We start from the raw sequence: 20,484 nt of genomic DNA on the forward strand, positions 1-20,484 counted from the left end.
GAAGTATTTCTACTCGTCAATCACACGAAATCAAAAGCCGTTTTACAAGTACAGTAAAGAAAAATAATTCAAAATCCAGTTTATAAATATCCAAAAATATGTATGTATATGTTAATTAAAATTTATTTTTTTAATTAGTTTCTGAATGGGCAAAATTAAAAAAGTTAAATTAAAAAAGGGTCTGATAAAAATATTAAATAATTTTACGTTGCTGTTATTAAGACCATTTTGAAGCGAGTTCATATAATCGGCAAAGGTAGTCAAACAAAAATGCTTTAGTACTTACAGATTTTAGATTAATATTTTAAAAATAAAAGGTCATTCATTGATTTAAATTCCTTGTATATAAATATCCTCATATTTAAATTTTGTAGTTTTTCGTCGTTCATGTGGAGGAGCTTCCGTGAGTGTGGAGCAGAAACTGCTGTTAGTTTACATACTATTATCTGTTAAGTCAGGCTATTTCGGTATTGCAACAATTACTTGCTCGCAAACAACTACAGCATATGATACTTTCGATAGATGCGCACAGTACTCGATACTTTCGATAGCAAAACAATAAAAGTTTCGAACGATTGACGATGACGAACGTATAAAGAGCAATATTTAAACAAATTAAATCCATCATAAACGAACCAAAGTGTACAAACAGTGCATCCGTTGTATCCATAATCGATTACGTGCATTTACGCCACCGGGCGACTCAAAGTCGCGGTCGCCGCCAACATAGACCGTCACGTCGACGTTCTGCAGTCGCCAAGTTGGAGGCCATCTAATATTTGACAGAGGCGTAAAGATGACCGCCTCGGACAAGTATACTTATCAGAGGACTGTGCTCTGCCTAGCGCGCGTACTGGCTGGCATACAGCCCACCCCATGGGACAAGGTCGGTGCAGTCGGGGGTGTTGCTAGCTGTTGACAATGGCTGTTTGATGGAATGCGAAGGGCAGGTGGGGGTGGGGGCGTACTGGCCGCAAATTGGAAATCGAATTTTCGCGCAACTAAAGTTGACCTTGGGCGCAACAGACATGCGTATAGTGATGACGTGCCACATAGCCCAGAGAACAGTTCTATGGAACGAGTGTGGGGAGGGGGGGGGGGGGGGGGGGGGGGGGGTGATGTTTTATGCCTTTAAGTGTGTTATTATTGACTAACTACAGCTGTCAATCTCTAATATCTCGTTTGCCGCCATAGGTGCAGACCCTGTTCCGCTACTGCCCACAAGAGAATGCATCTGGCGTCTTTTGCCTGGACTCCAGAGCACAAGATGCAGTCATCGCATTGGGCATTTACTTCCTGGAAGGCGGCTGCCAGCATGAGTCACAGATAGTGCCGTATCTGCTGCGTCTGGCCAAGAGCCTGCCCAAGGCAAGAATTCACGATGAGCGCAACAGCAAAGTGGAACGTAAGTGCTACTTAATATTCCCCAAATGATATTTAATCCACTGATAAACATAATACCTTGCACAGGTGTGCGGATACCCGCAGCAGAGAAGTTCAGCTTCTGCTTGAACACCCTGCTCTCGGACATAGCAGCGAAATGCCCAGAACTGCGAGAGGAAATCATACTGAACCAGGTCGAAACACTGGGTACGCTCGCCAACATTGTGAAGCCCAGCAAGGATTCTAGCAACTCCACACCGTCGCCCCTGGTGCTGTGCAATGCGACGGTGCCGCTGCTCTTTGGCCTGGCTCGCTCGATGGGCCGCTATGCCAGCAACAATCCGCCGTTGCTGTGTCGCATATTTCCGCCCGAGCAGCTGCCCACGCAGCGCGCCAGCGCCAGCGGCACTGGCAGCAGTGGCTCCTTCAGCAGCAGCGAACGCCTGGCGAGTACCCAGTTTCGACCCATCATACCTCGGTCGATGTCGGGCAGCCTGGCCCACAATAGCGCCCCGGGCGATGAGAGTCGCATGCGTTCAGCGGTGAGCAAGCAGAAGCCGTCGCTGCAGAGCTACTTCTCGGTGCCCTACGATCCGCGCACGCACTTCTTTACGCGCTACGGCTCCAGCTTCAATCAGTTCCCACACATGCGTGTCAACCTGTGCGAATCGCCTGGCAAGAGCGGCCCAAAGCCGCTGTATCGCGTGCCGCCGTTTCCCATACAACATCTGCAGACCATCTTTGCCGTGTCCAAGAAGCTGCTAACCAAAGATACGCTCGAGTATCTGGATGAGCTGGGCAGCGATATATTCTCGATGCACTTGAAGAATGGCAACTGCTACAAGAGCTTCTCTGAGATGCTGAATCTGGTGCTGGTCACACTGCTGCGCGAGCTGCTGCAGCATCAGATCGACCTGCCCACGCCCTTCACCAAGGACGTGCAGGAGTTCGTCAAGCGGCTCTTCCTCAACGGCCAAACAGAGCTGCAAAACAAGCAGCAGGACCAGGAACGCGAGCGTCGCGAAGAGAACGGCATCGCCGTCGTCAACAAGTACAAGATCAACGTGATGGCCAACGCGGCCTGCGTGGACCTCCTCGTTTGGGCCATACGAGACGAGACGGGTACGTCAGCTAGCTCAGCACAGCCGCTTCAACTCAAACTTATGATTTCTACTGCGATATTTATTATCTAATACTTGGACAGGTGATGAGAGAGTATTCGTGTGCGGTTTGTCTGAGTTCAATTTGCGCTTAGTTCTAACCTCAATCTCTTTTCAATTCTCACGAGACTCAAAACTGAGCAACAATTCTCCGTATTAGGAAAGCAAAGACAAATCGGCAGCAGGAGACAGCAGACCTATGCATGCAAAATGGCTCTATATAAATCTATATATATTAGTATATGTCGTATATGAGCCGATATATGTCGTATATGAGCCGATATATGTCGTATATGAGCAATCTTAGTTCAATATTCGACACTAAGCATATCTACGTGAATCTATGCAAACTTTCTAATTCTTTAGAGTCTAAGATCTTGCTTACCTTTAAATCTAAGATCTTAGAAACTGAAATCTTTATTTTCTGCATATTAAGGTTATACATCTCTATTATAATTCTGGTTTTAGAGATGCTAAATTCTCTTTTACTTCACAGATCTAAGCTATAAAATCTACAAGTGAACTTCCAGATAAACTTTTATCTGTTGTACAGATTCTTTTTTAGCTTACAAGCACTCAAAGCCATATCAATAGGTTAGCCTAAGAATACGATATAGGATGTCTTAAGAGTATATATAAAGTAATTCTATAGACACTAGCTCAGTACACAATAGTATATGGCATAGATCAGTGTCCACACATTAGTTTGTACTACTTTATGTATGTAGGTAGTTTATTTTACACATTAGTTTCTACTACTAAAAGATATGCGACATATTGGATCGAAACATCCTATAATATTTTTTCGCATAGGTCAAACAACGCATGTTTCATTCATATACTGAAAAGTTGTTTATTTCAATTATAATTTTTTTTTTTTTTTTTTAATATTAATTTACTTTATATTATCACACGGTTAGGGCTGTTTATGCGGCTTCGGTGCTCCGAGGATAAATTTGATTTCTTTAGTTGCTTTCTTTTGAGTTCCGATACGGAATATTTTTACAGTTGACGTCGACTATAACGTGCCGTCCTTGCAAAATGGCTTGCATTTTTTATTGAAAAAAGGTCAGGAGCTGTTCCTGTCCCATCCTCCATCGCCCCCATCCGCCACCTTCGCCCTGCCCGCTTCCTCAACAGTTCCAACTAATTTGTTTTGTTTTCATGTTACTTTTTTGTATTATTTGTAATTTTTGTGTTCGTGCCCGTCGGCTCTCACGGCATGCACACGAGTATCATATAATTTCAAAGGGATCGCAACACGATTCCGGAAAGACCATTTGTTCATTGCATGATGCTGCTCCTCTACTCTCCCACTTGTTGAGGTTGTTCTCGTTGATCACGTTTAAATACTCTGCAAATCAATTGTTTATTCCCACTTATTTATACCGTTTTCTGCCCATCTGCCTTTCGCACGCACTTCACAGAGGCGGACAAACTGTGCGGGCGCTTGTCGCAGAAGCTCAATCTGGTGCTCAGTCACAAGATCGTCATGGACCACATGCCCCTGCTGATGGTCTGCTTGGAGGGCTTGGGCAAGCTGGCGCAGAAGTTTCCCAACATTGCTGGCACTTCGATATCGTACTTGCGCGACTTCCTCGTCGACCCCAGTCCGATACTGGGCAAGCTGCACGCGCACGCCATGCAGACGATGGCGCTGCAGAAGAAGGAGAAGGAGCTGACTCCCTTCAAGATCGTCGTGCAGCACTCCGACTCGCGCTCGATTGTCGACATCTTCGGCGACAACCAGAAGCAGACGGGGACTGGGCGCAGCGGCTACGCGGCATTCGAGGCACTGCGTGACGCTGCCATCGAGAATCTGTCGATTGCTCTGCGCGCAGCCCACACACTCGACCAGTTCTGTGTTCCCGCTCTGGTGGCAAACGTATCAAACCGCCTCTTCACGGCAGAGAAGCACGAGAGGTAGTATCACTATATACATAAAGAATGTTTTTTTCCATGCTAATCTGCTCTCCTGTTCGTTTAGCGAGTCGACGCTTGTCAGCCTAAACATCATTGTGATGCTGGGCCATGTGGCTGTGGCGCTCAAGGACACCTCGAAGACCACACAGAACATACTGCAGTTCTTCATACAGCGCTTCTGCAAGGTGCCGTCGGAGCAGAACGCGCTGATCGTCGATCAGCTGGGCTGCATGATCATATCGCAGTGCGAGACGCACATCTTCGATGAGATTATGAAGATGTTTTCGCGCGTCACGGTGCAGTCGGCTTCGCAGGCCTACACCTCCGATCCGGAGCACCGCAAGCAGTACCACCATGTCTCCGATGCCGTGGTCAACGCGCTGGGTAACATTGCGGCCAACATACAGGGCGACTCCGAGATGCTGGAGCTGCTGGGCAAGCTGCTGGAGCTTTTTGTCCAGATTGGGCTCGACGGCGAGCGCTCGTATGACAATACGCCGGGTGCCCAGAAGGCGAGCTCGCGTGCCGGCAATCTGGGCATGCTTATACCGGTCATCGCTGTGCTCATGCGTCGTCTGCCGCCCATTAAGAATCCGCGCCAACGCCTGCATAAGCTCTTCAGAGACTTCTGGGCGTACTGCGTGGTCATGGGCTTTACAAACGCTCGCCTCTGGCCAGCTGATTGGTATCAGGGCGTGCAGCAGATCGCTGCCAAGTCACCGCTGCTGATCTCCCAAACGGCCCACAAGTCGGACATGCGCGAGCTCAACTATACGCTGGCCATCAAGAGCGACTCGGTCAACGAGCTGCGCAGCCAGATCCTGATGCTGCTGGAGAACTCCTCCGACAATGTAGCTGCTTCCATAAACAAGCTCAGCTTTGCCCAGTGCACGTACCTGCTCAGCGTCTATTGGCTGGAGATGCTGCGCGTTGAGAACGCGGACGAACCCAGTCTGGAGCCCATCCTGAGCTACCTCTGCGACACGGCCTTGCAAAAGGACAAAACCGGCATTTGGCAGTGCGTCAAGTGGTAAGGCGGTTTGAATTTTGAATATAAGAGGAATAGATTACACTCTGGCTTGCTTTCGATGTTTTTGGACTTTTAGTTAGCCGTCAGTTAACTTATATTCTATTCTGATTGTTTTTAAGTGTAACCCACTTATGACTTGCGAACATTATGGTCTTTCTTGTAAGGTTTAGTCTAGTCTACTCCAGACTGTTAAGGTCTCATCATAATTCCACTCGTATTAACGACTTAATTTAGGCTAAACCCATTTAGAATGAAAGTACGGACACAAGCACAGGCTAAACAGGCCTCAAAAGTACATATGTATAAATAGTCTTGATACGAATGATAAGATGAGTCAAATCAGACATTCTGAAATAAGTGTATTACGTTCAAAGAGTGGGCGTATTAAGTAACCCTTAGAAATATATCAGGCTAGGGTATACATAAGGGTTTATTCCAAATTTCAATAACTCGAATTGAGGTCATAGTGTTTGCATCCATGCCAACACACGGATTGACGGATTGTCCGTCAAGACGGACTCATTCAATCAAACCTAGACTGTATTCATATTAATACACAGGACACATCTTCCGTCCTGAATGTTACCCTACGAGTCCCGTGAGTAATGTAAATATTTCGCATTTTCAGCGTGGCGGACCAAGTCTTCGAGAAGTTCCGTAATGTGCTGTACGCCCACGACGAGATCAGGGAGAAGGTGCTGGAGTCGCAGGCCACGCTGCTGCTGGTCTACTTCAATCACATACACAAGCAGATCCAGCTCGTGGCGGATCAGTATCTCTCGCAGCTGGTGGACCGCTTTCCACATCTGCTGTGGAATCGCCGCGTGCTGTGGTGCATGCTGGACATCTTGCAGCTGCTGGCCTACTCGCTGTCGCTGGACCCCAACGAGGAGACGCCGACGCTGCGAGTCGTTTCGACGCCGTACACGCTGCAGCTGATGGACTCGCTGCCGGCGCGGGAGCTGCGGCTGAAGGACTTCGCCGACCGTTGTCAGGGCATTGTGAACGAGGCCATGAAGTGGGCGCCACGCTCCACGCGCTCCCATCTGCAGGAGTACCCCAACCAGATACCCACGCCCGTGCTAGCCCACCACAGTGGGTTGGCACTAGCATTCGACTCGGTGGTGAACAGCAGCACCCTGCACCCGGGCAATACGCTGAGCACGCTCAGCAAGCGGCCCAGCTGCGTCAACTCGGACACACCGCGCTTCGTGTCCGTGCTCTGCCTACGCAGCAAGTACGCCGGCGAAATCAGCGGCCTGCTGTCCGTGCTGAGCGAGCAGGACAAGGCGGGGCTGGCCGACCGCCTGGTCAGCGACGTGTGGGGCGCCTGCGCCGAGAAGAGCGACGCCAGGCATCGCGGCGCGCTGTGGCGGGCCACCGCCTACCTCATCATCTGTGCAGAGGTCGACCGCAAGCTGCTGCACGCGGTGGCCAGCTCCCAGCTGGAGCTCTTCACGGAGTCCGCCATGGAGACGGCCGTCGAGTGCTGGCAGTGGGTGTTGACGGCACGGCAGGATCTGGAGCTGTGCTTCATACAGGAAATGGTGAGCGCCTGGCAGACGACGTTCGAGAAGCGCTTGGGCCTGTTCGCCTGGGAGGTGGAGGTCACCCATCCGCTGGCCGCCTACGAGGGCTGCAAGCTGGTGAGCAAGCCCATCTTGATAGCGCCGCACCTGATCTGGCTGCAGCTGCTCTCCGAGATGGTGGACACGGCCAAGTACTGCAACCGCGACAAGGTGGAGATGTTCTGCCTGCTGCTGCATCGCTGCCTGCCCATCCTAAAGAGCAGCCGGCAGAATCGCCAAGTGGCCACCGTCGGCTGCCGCTTCAAGTTGCTGCAGTGCGGCCTCTCCCTGCTCCAAGGCAACACGATACCCAAGTCACTGGCGCGCAACATCTTGCGCGAGCGCATCTACTCTAACGCCCTCGACTACTTCTGCGGCCCGCCCACGTGCCCCAACCAGAGCCGGGAGCAGCTGCTGGAGGACATCCTGATCTTGCTCAAGTTCTGGCAGACGATGCGCAGCGAGAAGAAGCATCTGGTTACCTCGGAGGTGGGCGACTATGACATCACTAGCACCTCGGTCAGCTCCACCCAGATGCTAGCCGTGCGCAACAACCCAGAGACCGCATCACTCATCAGTGGCGGCGCCGACTATGCGCGCTCCATGAGTGCCACGGGCAATACAGGTGGATGGTACAACACCATTCCGCACTCGACGTCCACCTTGTCGAAGCGCTCGAACCGCTCGAAGCGGCTGCAGTACCAGAAGGACTCCTACGACAAGGACTACATGAAGAAGCGCAACCTGATACTCGAGCTGCTGGCCGTCGAGCTGGAGTTTCTGATTACCTGGTACAATCCGAACAGTCTAACCGATCTGATAGTGCCAGGTAACTACAAATAAAGAGGAAGCATAGAATGGACATTATGCAATTCCCCTCCTCTCCCTCTCTCTCTCTTTCTCTCTCTGTCTCATGAACTCTAAATACTATGAAATATTGGTCTTTCTGTGTATGCTTTCCCTCTCTTTCGCTCTTCATTTTGTGCGCCATCTCTTTTCATTCCATATTCGTCAATTCATATCTATCTGCCTTTTCTCTGATACTTCCATTTCGTTTCGTATATTAAAGTACAAATCTCTAATGCTTTCCCTTCTCAAGGCATTCGCAAATGCTGCACTGACTATAGTTACTACAACAACAAGTTCTCCTACCCGCCATATTTGAAATATGTTTTCATCTCTACCATTTATCTGTTTGCATTTGCAGGCGAGGAACAGATCACGGAGTGGCGCAACCGCCCATATAAGCCAAATGTCTGGCGGGACTATGCGCGCTTGGCCTGGTGCTACAATCCAGCTCTGGCCGTCTTTTTGCCGCAGCGCATCAAGAACGCGGAGACCATTGACGAGGAGGTGTCGCGCCTGGTCTGCTCCGACCCGATCGCCGTGTGCCACATACCCGAGGCCCTCAAGTATCTGTGCACCACCAAGAACCTGCTCCAGGAGAGTCCCGATCTGGTCTACATACTGTCCTGGTCGCCGGTGACGCCCATACAAGCGCTGTCCTACTTCTCGCGACAGTATCCGTCGCATCCGCTGACTGCCCAGTATGCGGTCAAGACGCTGAGCTCGTATCCAGCCGAATCGGTGCTTCCATACATACCGCAGTTGGTGCAGGCGCTGCGCCACGACACGATGGGCTACGTGGTTGAGTTCATCAAGAACATATCGAAGCGATCGCAGATTGTGGCCCATCAGCTGATTTGGAACATGCAGACGAACATGTACATGGACGAGGATCAGCAGCATCGCGATCCCAACCTGTACGAGGCACTGGATATGCTCTCGCAGAACATCATTGCCTCCTTCTCGGGCGCCGCGAAGCGCTTCTATGAGCGCGAGTTCGATTTCTTTGGCAAAATTACGGCCGTCTCCGGGGAGATTCGCTCGTATCCCAAGGGCAGCGAGCGGAAGAACGCGTGCCTGGCGGCTCTCAGTCGGATCAAGGTGCAATCTGGCTGCTATTTGCCATCGAATCCGGAGGCGATGGTGCTGGACATTGAGTACAGCAGCGGCACGCCCATGCAGAGTGCTGCCAAAGCGCCGTATCTGGCACGTTTCCGCGTCTATCGTTGTGGCATTACCGAGCTAGAGACTCGCGCCATGGAGGTGTCCAATAATCCGGTGAGTCATTGTATCACTCTCTCGCTCTCCTTCATTCTTTCTTGCTTGCCCTTGTCTACCGCTCACACTCACTTGATTTTGTACTCTCTGTCTTATGCATGCGCAGAACTCGCAGGAGGATGCCCAGATGACGCTCGGCGTGGAATCGTGGCAGGCGGCCATCTTCAAAGTGGGCGACGACGTGCGCCAGGACATGCTGGCCCTGCAGGTGATCACCATATTCAAGAACATCTTTCAGCAGGTGGGCCTGGACCTATTCCTCTTCCCCTATCGCGTTGTTGCCACAGCCCCAGGCGTAAGTCCAAGTCGAGATAGAGAGAGAGAGAGAGAGAGAGAGAGAGAGAGATAGAGGCAGCGACTGATAATTATATTTCTATTTGCAGTGCGGCGTCATAGAGTGCGTGCCCAATGCGAAGTCGCGCGATCAGCTGGGCAGGCAAACGGACTCCGGTCTATCCGAGTACTTCCAGCATCAGTATGGCGACGAGAGCTCCAAAGAGTTTCAGGCAGCGCGAGCCAACTTCGTGAAGTCCATGGCTGCCTATTCGCTAGTTGGCTATCTGCTGCAGATCAAGGATCGTCATAATGGCAACATCATGATCGACAAGGATGGTCACATCATCCACATAGGTAAATATATATACATATATACATAGATATATTTCATAAATATTAATGGGATTCTTGCCATAGATTTCGGCTTCATGTTTGAGTCCTCACCCGGTGGCAACATTGGCTTCGAGCCCGACATGAAGCTGACCGACGAGATGGTCATGATCATGGGTGGCAAAATGGAGGCGCCGGCTTTTAAGTGGTTCTGTGAGCTGTGCGTGCAGGCCTTCCTGGCGGTGCGCCCCTACCAGGATGCGATCGTGTCGCTAGTCTCGCTAATGCTCGACACAGGGCTGCCTTGCTTCCGTGGCCAGACGATCAATCTGCTGAAGCAGCGCTTCGTGGCCACCAAAAACAACAAGGAGGCGGCCGCCCACATGTTGGCTGTCATACGTAACTCGTATCAGAACTTCCGTACGCGTACCTACGATATGATCCAGTACTATCAGAATCAGATACCCTATTAGTGGATTATTGGGACGAATTTTGGATTTTGGGATTTGGTATTTTTGGGACTTATGTGGGATTTCATGTTAGCCAAATGCTGTATTATTATAATAATATTATTATTGTTTTTTATGTATACTATTATTATTTTTTATGTCTTTTGCGTTTCTGTTTTGTATTTAATAGCTGTTAAATTTTTCGAAGATTTTACGATGCATACTAAATCAATTATAGGGCAATATGTTGTACAATGTATTTGTTACCTACATATATACGTATACAAACAAACATATATATATACTACTTATATACGATACTAACGATAAAACACTGGCCCCATATTTGCGAGTTGGCCAATATATTTCCATATACAGAACACACTTATTTAACTACTTGTAATCATAACCACTGTGTAATTGTAATATCCACATACATTTTCTCCACGTTTCGGAGAAAAGAAAAAAAACTATTTAAATTGCGTTTAAAAATTATGTTGTGTAATTTGAATTTCGCGCTTCGATTTAGTTCTGTTGACGCAGCTTAACAGAGCGATTCACATATTTGGCAGAGTAGTTATCGAATTATGTTAAGGCACAGTTGTTAATGCTCAGTGTTGGAAAACGTTAGACGCAAAAGAAGAAGCACACGAGCGGACAGCCAGAAAGAATAGTTGCAAAGAGGCTAAAAGTACGCCTACAATATCGAATAATTATCGTGCAATGTTCTTTTCATTATCATTCGTCCGTTTTGGCACTTCATTCGTCGTTTAGTTGCTTCTCATACACGAACGAACGTGAACGTGGTACGCGCGGCGCATATTATTTTTCGTTTAGTGAAAGTGTAAGTAGTGTTGGCTCGCTGTGGTTGTAGTAGCAGCAGCAGCAGCCCAAGCAGTAGCGACGTTTTGTGCACAATACACACACGGCCGCCATATTAAAATGGCAAAAAAAGGTAGTCGATAAAAAGCGTACGCATAATATACAATATTTCTGAAGTTCTGGCCTAAAAGTTGCAAATGCACGACTGCAACATAACATGAAACAGCCAAGCAACGTGTGTGTGTTAGAACAGCGAAAGTAATTAGAACGAAAACGAAGCAAACGCAAATGAAATGTACGAAAATAAAGCAAAACCCAATGGCAATAGCAGCGAGAAGTGTTGCGCGTGAAGAAGCAGCAGCGCATAGGTAGAGCGAATAAAGCGAATAAAAAAAAAGAAGAAAAAGAAACTATTAATTGAAGTAAAACCGAGCGAAAAGTGCCATTCCTTAAGAAAAACTGTAAAAAATAGATGAAAATCGGTGTTAAAGTGCCGCTAACACACATATGAAAATCTTGAACAATTTCTGTTGTACAAACAGCAATTCTTTTTTTTTTCACGACGACACGAACAAAAAGTATATACGGAAGCAAGGTGTATAACGAAAGACGAAACGAAACGAAAAAAAAAAGCGACAGCGGGTCGCGCTCTTTATATGTGTGTATGTGTGTGCGAGAATGTGTGTGTGTGTGTGTGTGTGTGTGTGTGTGTGTGTGTGTGTGTGTGTGTGTACGGGAGTGTATGTGTCTGCTTGAATGTGTTAGAGCGTGTGTGTAATCGTGTGCGTCAGGCGGCGGCGGCAGTGGCCGCAACAGCAGTAGCTGAAAGAAAGCAGTGAAGAAATATGTATGTGAAAAGAAAAGAAAGAAATGATAGCAACGCAAAAACGAAAGAAAAGTTATACATCTTATACATGCACAGACGTACTATGCATGTACATATATCGTACATAAATAATAAGCAATTCTAGCAGCGATTTTTTCTCTTCTCTCCTATTTATTTGACTTTTTTGTTTTTGTGGTCAGTGAGCAGCGAGTCGAATAAAGCATTCAAAGTAGTACGCACCCATACACACGCATACATAAATACATGCACACATACATTCTACTAATGCAAAAGACAAAATTGCGTTACACAAGCAACCCCTTTACCGTTGCGCCGTCTCATCCTTGCTTCCCTCTTTGAGAACTAACAAGTGCTTTAATCAGCCTGCGTGCGTGAGTGTGAGGCAGTGCTCGTGAGCGTGCGGTGTTATGCGTTTGTGCCATTTAATATACTATTATATACATACATATACATACATTTTTCATACAATAACAAATTTATTATTGAGCATTCATAATTTTTTTCTTTTTGTTGAGTGTTTTTTTTTTACGTAGACGAAAAGAGAATTATCAAGTTAAAATTGACAAAACATCGACTATATGTGACCCACTGTGCGCAGCGGCGGCAAGTGTAATGCCGATAGAATGAATTGTGAAACACATGAAAATGAGCCACACACACGCTCCCATTTACACATTTATTCTTTTATTGATATGCATTCGGACTGCACATGAAGCGAAGTAGAATTATGAATTGAGGGAATAACATGAATCAACTGTTATACGATATTTGTCTTGTTTACTACCAGAACTAAACATTGTGCTGTGGATAAACAGCGCTAGCATTACGCTAATTAGCTGCTTTCTGTTTTTTAATTAGTTTCTGTGTATTTGTATTTGTATTTGGCCTATCTGAATTTTTGGTCAAATTTCAAGGTTATTCAATACTTAGCAAATACTCGTACTCGTTACTTGTTACCCACTGTGCAGCATGCGGCGAATACTCTGGGTCGGTCAAAGGGATTTCAATTAAATAAAACTAATTCGGAGCGAATGTATTGCTGTCCGGCAGTCATTGTGTTGCAAAGTGCAGTTAGCTAGCGAGATGCACACACAGGCACTGTCACAGCTAAGCACATGCTCATGCATGCACGCGGGCAATGGAAGCTAGAGTTGTCAGCTTTATGTGCACGTGTGCACGAGAGCATGAGCTAAATCAATTGCGAGTGGGAGAGTGAGAGAGCGAGAATGAGAGGCCCGCTGCTTGACAACGGCGTTCTGAAAACATTTTCTTCTGCTTTTTTTTACCATTTGCAATTTTTCGCCCAACTACAGCTGTTTCCATGCACGTCCGCAGCTCAATATGTGTGCGTGCTTGTGTGTTTGCTTTATGAGTAGGTTGGCAACACTTTTACGCCTGCGTTGTCCTTCGCCTGCGCGTGACATTCCGATACTTTGTACACACTTGCACGCCGCAAACTTTTATCGATTATTCAACCGAACAGCCTGCTTTGGATCTTCTGTTTGTACCCTATATGTGTGTGCGTGTGTGTGTAAGTAGAATTTTTGTTTGGCTTTCTCATAGTTTCCTTCAAATCGATTGGACTCCACATCGTCAGTGTTGTAAAGCAGCACTAGTTGCGTCCATTGCAGCACTGCCAGTTGGTCACCCAGCCTACGGATGTGGGCTGCCTCTACCTGGCTGCAGCAGCAACGGCAGCAGCCAACACCGAATATAAAATTCAAGCGCTCAGTCAACGCTGACGCCGCCGCCTTGACGCTGGCGTCCTGTGCTGCGCGTGTTTTTCGTGTTAATCATTCGGACGAAAGTCGTCAGTCACAGCCCGCAGTGGAAACTCTCGGAATTTATATATATAGATATATTTTTTTCCTTATCGATGTGAAAAGTGCTTGTGATATTTAGCACTTATTTTTGTAGTTGCTCTGGGTTTGAGCCAGGTAGCCAGCCACTGCTTCTGCTGCTGCTGTTACTGCTCTTGCTTACATAATTGGTGCATTTCATATGCGTATGCCCAGGAGTCAGTGTGTGTGGGCAAAATATTTGCGGTATTAGTCGAAGAGCAGCTGCTTAGCTTTTCGTTCAATTAATTTAACTTTGCGAGGTTGGAGCTAGGCTCCTTAGCCTGAAACACCATAGAACATTGTAAGCGAACGCATATCCCATAAAAAATGGGAAATCGAAATATGTAAGAATCGATAACTCTTAAGTCGTAGCTTTTAGCTTCTTGTTATTCCTGATTCCCTAATATTTACTGAACTTTAAGGACAGTTAATTCGACGTTGTCGTTGTGTGATTAGATTCTTATGTTCATTCGATAAATATAAAATAACTGAAGAGAGTGCTAGTCTAGACTGCTCGAGTAAAAGATCTCCTAAACCCTTCTGCTGGTATTTTAATAATTCTGGATACTTTTCTACTTACTCAAGAAACAACACATGCATTCATATACTTTTCTTTTAGATGGATTATCTGCATTGAGCTCTTCGAAAATACCATTAATAATATGTTTTAATACGCCTTTACGAGGGGAGGGGGGCTTTGCTTTGGGGCCAATATCCAAAATATAACATAAATCGCAATTCGATAAAAGAATCGCGAGTCTGTATTTAAAATTAGGGTCTACCCAACCCGTTCTACCGGTTACGCACATTTAACAAAACCATTATGACTTGATTTCCAATTTACAATGAATTTAATCTATAACAGCTCAGTTCTGAGAGAGATTTATCATTATCTGTAGGCCCAACGACAAATTTTTACCTTTCCCTGAATCAGCGATCAGCTGTTGGCAATAGCACGAAATATTAAGTCGCCATTTAAATTGTGCGTCCCCTCGCTTATCGGAAGGTGTTTGGTATTTGATATCTACTGATAGAAACCGCAAAGCTTCTGGTTCCCCCCCTTCCCAAACAATAGAAAACAACAAAACGTAGGGTTCAAAATTCGACACACTTGATACTTTTCAGTTAGCGCCATAGCTATGTATGATAAGTGGCACAATTTATTTACTGTTACTCAAATATACAACAGATTTCTTTTTAATTATCCCATTTATTCGCATATCTTCTACTATAGAGAGTAGTTTCTGACAAGTAAACCGCATTTCAATTAAATTCATATATATATTTATATATATATATATATATATATATATATATATATATATATATATATATATATATATATATATATATATATATATATATATAGAGAGAGAGAGAGAGAGAGAGAGAGAGAGAGATGCAATCTAAGAGGTTTGACCCACTTTGCAACACTGTTCGAGTAAATATTCCTTACCTACTAAAAGTCATGCGAGCGTGTAAGTGTGGTAGAAAGTTGCCTTTAATCCCTGATGGAGGGGCAGCACCCACTACTAAGAAATGTAATGCAGTCATAATTCATAGTTTGCTTTTCGGCGCTGGGCAGGGGCTGCCTCAGATCTTCCTTTAGGCGGTCCGAAAATGTTCTTCCATTTTTAAAATGTCATGCAAAATGTTTTTCGTTCGGCGCGTGTGTCAATAAATAAGACGACTAAAAATACGTGCTAAGAGCAACAGAGAAGAGAAAGAGAGGAGGGGCAAGAGGAGGATGAGCGCCAGCAAATATATGAAACAGTTTGAGAATATGAAACGCGTGCAGAGGCGTTACCCCAACCACCCACATTTAGCCGCTCTCTTAAACAAAAAACAAAAAGCAGACAGTAAATGGAACAGAGAAGAGAGTAGACTGAATAGGGGAAAGGCAGACTTCTGTATATATATATATATATATATATATATATATATATATATATATATATATATATATATATATATATATGTGTGTGTGTGTGTGTGTGTGTTTATTGTTTGTTTTTATGTATTGGCTGCGTCTTAAATTCAATTAAGCAACTAAAGCAAATCGAACTGCCAAATATACACGCAAATATATATACACACGGTCTATCTCTTCTGCCTCCTCTCTCTCGCTCGCTCGCTCTCTCTCTCGCTCGCAATTGCCAAAATTTTGTCCATGTCGCCTTTAACCTTGATAGATTTACGTTTTCGGCAAACTGGCAGATAAAAAACGATAGAGAGAAGAAGCAGTGGATTGGCTTGTATTTATTCACTAGGGGCATAGCATACTTTTCAGAGTACGCCTATGCAGCTAGCGTCGTCGTCGCGTCGCCCCTTCTCACCCAGCTCTTGGCATTATTTCTCGGTTTATCTGCTCGTCGGCCATCTCATTTGCGCATCGATTTTATTTTGGCGCCAGAGCAGCCAAGCCGGTCAGCAATCAATCGATCTGTGTTTTGACATGAACTCGAATTGGAATATTAGCATAATACTGCGAATAAAGCACACTAAAGAAAAGCGCTTAGAGAAAATAAACCGAATGAAATGTTCCAATTGTCTGGCAGCCATTTCATGTCCTGATGAAAATGAGCTCATGACGACGGCAGCGTTGCGATGACACTATTGTTGACTTACCAATACATATATATCCACGCCTCCGCACACACACACACATTGGCTTTGTTTTATGGGTCAAACGGCAGCCGCAATACAGCGAATACGACGTTGTCTCTGGCTACGGGGCCACAGCGAGCAACGCCATCATTCTTACGGTTGACGACGCTCACACACACGCAATGACACATCGAAGCACTAACTTACACATACAAAACTCGATTCAGCTCTCCACCAATACCAATGGCTTGCAATACCGTAGTTTGTTTTATGTATTTCTGATAAAATATATTGAATGAGACCTGTGTGGGTGTGTGTGTGTGTGTGTGTGTCTGTGTCTGCAAGTCATGAATTTTTTGGTGACTTACCTCCCCTTTTTACTCTTGCGGTTTCACTTTAGTGCATTGTTGGTGCTCTAGTTAAATTAAAATGGTGTCATTGCCAGCAAAGCTTGTTTCCCGCTCGCTCGGTCGGTCGTTCCTCTGGCTGTCCCTCTCACTCTCCTTCATACATACATATATATATATATATATATGCATTTAATGCACTACTCTGGCTGGCAATTAGCAAAGGCACTCAATTGCTCGCCTCAATTTGTCTCTCTGTCTGTCTGTCACACATACGCACACACAAGGGCTGAGCAAGCTTTAGAGGTAAATTGAATCTGTTCGTGCAGTTTTCTCATTTTATAGCATACGCAGTGGCGCAGTGGGCTCTGCTGACGCCGTTGCTGCTGCTGCAAAAGACTTGCCGGCGTCAGCTGTCAGCGGCGGCCCTTTGAAACGGGGTCAATCAGGAAGGCTATTTAGCACAGCCACGCCCGATCCGCTTAGTGCAAGCGAACTGACCAAAAAACAAAAACAGTACGCGAATATTGGTCACTTTTGTGCGAGATAGAAAGAGTGCATTTTACGTATATGTGTGTGTGTGTGCCAGTCTGTCAGTTGTGTGTTGGTGTTTTATTGCTAGCAATTTATTTTCGTGACAGCCAACAAAATAAAAAACAAGAAAACTAGCCGCAGCAGAGCACCAGCATTGTTTTTGCCTCGCTTTACTTATGCCCCTGCTTAGGTTGTATTCCTTTTGCCGTCTCTTTCTTTTGAATGCAGTAAAGTTGAAGCGCTGCCAATAATAAGAAGCAATCAGCAGAAAACAGCAACAAAAAATGGTCTAACTGTAGCGGAGCCTGCGGTGTATGTGTATAGAAATGTGTGCATGTGCGTCAGTGTCAGTGTCTGTGTGTGAAGTGTTGTGCAATTCTGCAAAGCAGTCGTCACAATGGCAACAACAGTAAACAACGTATGACGCGTGGCATTGAAACATGAGCAAAGTAGAAAACGAAGAAGGCAAGCGGCGCTTTTGCATAAGTATCCGCGTGTGTGTGCGTGTGCGTGTATGTGCGCGAGTGTGTGTTTGACAGTGTAGAAAAGAGAACCTGACAGCAAACAACAGCAACTACGAATTACGCTAACAGTAACAGTAACAGTGGACTGCAAATAGTAACAGCGCCAGAGTCAATGGGACATGCTGACAGAGAGAAAGAGAGAGAGAGAGAGAGATTATAAAGCTGACAAAAAACACGTGACGCGGCTGCGATTGTCGTATAATATAAATATATTTGAATTTAAACTTTTTTTGTGGTTATTTGATGATTTTCTTTTCCTTCGTTCTTCTCGTTTCACATATGGATGCTGTATATATGCTAGAAAAAATACATATATCTATGTATATGTACATATCATATGTAATATGTGTGTATTTACTTGGCATTGTTAATAAAATTTTCAATTCTTTATTGATTGTTTACAGCCGTTTAACAGTTACAATTTAATCATATTGACGAGTGTGTTGTGTCTGTGTGTGTTACCAACAAAAGAAGCGTGCGCTAGCCAGCCGAAAATTTGGCCAACACAACCCCATCCAGTGAGCGAAAGCAGCAGATAAACAAATTGAACTAACATTTGTAAATGAGCAACTACAAAACCAAGAGAGGAAATCGCTAAGCAGATATCAAAACAATAAACAAAAACACATCAGTTAAAACAACAAAACTATATACATATATGTGTATACATATATGTGTATATATATATATATACATATACATATATATATATATACATAACAAATAAGCAGCTGTAAAATCGAATCGTGTGTGTTGTATTATTTTTTTTTTTTTTTGTAACAATCTACGATACGCGCTTCCAACTGGCGCACTTTGTCTTTCGTGTTGCCCAAAGGAAAACTTATTTAACAAAAAACTTGACAGCAAATAAAGCAATTTCATATTGTATTGTGGAAAGTGAAGAGGAATAAAACTGCTACAAAATAATACAAACCAAATCCTAGTTAGCGTGGTGGAGACATAAGCAGCAACTGTCTGAGAGAGAGAGAGAGAGAGATTGTGAGGCAGTGAACGAGCGAAAGAGAGAGAGAGAGAGAGAGAGGGATAGCAACCTCACCATGAGCGGTCGTCCACGAACCTCGTCCTTTGCCGAGGGCAACAAACAGTCACCAAGTCTGGTGCTCGGCGGCGTCAAAACCTGCAGTAAGTACAAAACAATCCATAATAAATACATATATATATATACATATATATATATGACTAACCCAATAACCTTTGCTGCGTGTATGCATAATGCGTCCAGACCTAGACAAAAATCCAATTACGCTTTCAGCGTCTGAGATAGATTGATGGATAAATAAACATTCAAACTGTCAAATCTGAGAGACATAAATTACCTGGCGTTGCTTGATCCAATATATAAATATATACAAAGTATATCTGATTGAAGGGAATTTACTGTTTTTCAAGCTATTTATTTTCTAATAACGGGCGTGCTTTGTCCTTAACATTTTGCCCTTCTATTGTACCGATACGGTAAATGATATTATTTTTATACCCTGAACCCATTGAAAATGGGAAATCAGGGTATAATGGTTTTGTTAAAAGTATGTAACAGGCAGAAGGAGGCGTGGCAGACCCCACAAAGTATATATATTCTTGATCGGGGCGACAAGCTGAGTCGATTTGGCCCTGTCCGTCTGTCTGTCTGTCCGTCCGTCCGTCCGTATGTATGAACGCGTCGATTTCAGAAGATATAAGAGCTAGAGACTTCAACTTTTTTTTAAAATGTCCGTATATATCACGCGCATATCGAGTTTATCACTAAAAAACGATAACTCATTCCGATACTTTTTTATCGATAAAAAACCTTATCGACGATCACTTAAAGAATTATATCTCCTACATCTTTCAAGCTAAAGTCTCCAAATTTAAAATGTATATAAAGATGTATTTTATACAATTTCGGTTTTTGTTAAAATTTACCCCCCACCCCTAAATCCACCCCCTCACCCTCATCTATGTAAAAGTCGTATATCAAATACTAGAGACTTGTGATTCGGTATACACATACGCATTTAACATTATGATTACGTTCTGAAAGTTTCATTACGATCGTACGTCTAGAAATTAAATTATTCAACAAATAAGTTGTCATTATATTGCCAACACTGCAGCGCAACCCAAGCGCAATCGCCTGTATATGTGAGTGTGTGTATATGCGTTTGTTTGTTTGTATGCGTGTGTGTGTGTGTGTGCGTGTGTGTTTGCTAATTATTATTGAAATATCAGTTGCTTGTAGGGTTCAGGGGATTTCGTAGTCGAGCTGTCTCGACTAGAGCTTTCTTTCTTGTTTTAAAATGTCCGTATATATCACGCGCATATCGAGTTTATCACTAAAAAACGATAACTCATTCCGATACTTTTTTATCGATAAAAAACCTTATCGAAGATCAGTTAAAAAATTATATCTCCTACATCTTTCAAGCTAGAGCTCCAAATTTAAAATGTATATTAAGATGAATTTTATACAATTTCGGTTTTTGTTAAAATTTACCCCCCACCCCTAAATCCACCCCCTCACCCTCATCTTTGTAAAAGTCGTATATCAAATACTAGAGACTTGTGCTTCGGTATACACATACATTTAAACATCATGATTACATTCTGAAAGTTTCATTACGATCGTACGTCTAGAAATTAAATTATTCAACAAATAAGTTTTCATTATATTGCCAACAATGCAGCGGAACCCAAGCGCAATCGCCTGTATATGCGT

General features: G+C 44.7%; 1 protein-coding gene and 1 long non-coding RNA gene across 2 annotated transcripts in view; one reads left to right on the top strand and one right to left on the bottom strand.

Moving 5' to 3' along the window:
• The window catches only part of LOC149090799 (uncharacterized), a 168,342-nt gene that overhangs the window by 80,226 nt on the left and 67,632 nt on the right, over nucleotides 1-20,484 (bottom strand). The gene's annotated exons all lie outside the window — the stretch shown is intronic.
• Pi4KIIIalpha (phosphatidylinositol 4-kinase III alpha) lies at nucleotides 498-10,410 on the top strand. The gene is made up of 10 exons (XM_018107293.3): nucleotides 498-886; nucleotides 1,195-1,405; nucleotides 1,471-2,505; nucleotides 3,971-4,466; nucleotides 4,531-5,496; nucleotides 6,125-7,893; nucleotides 8,272-9,188; nucleotides 9,295-9,483; nucleotides 9,572-9,818; nucleotides 9,882-10,410. Exons 1-10 carry the CDS (start codon nucleotides 797-799, stop codon nucleotides 10,265-10,267), a joined length of 6,306 nt encoding a protein of 2,101 aa, XP_017962782.1. The 5' UTR covers nucleotides 498-796; the 3' UTR covers nucleotides 10,268-10,410.

This window comes from Drosophila navojoa, chromosome X (genome assembly GCF_054131105.1).
Source record: "Drosophila navojoa isolate 15081-1374.11 chromosome X, UAZ_NAV_1.0, whole genome shotgun sequence".
NCBI classification, from domain to species: domain Eukaryota; kingdom Metazoa; phylum Arthropoda; class Insecta; order Diptera; family Drosophilidae; genus Drosophila; species Drosophila navojoa.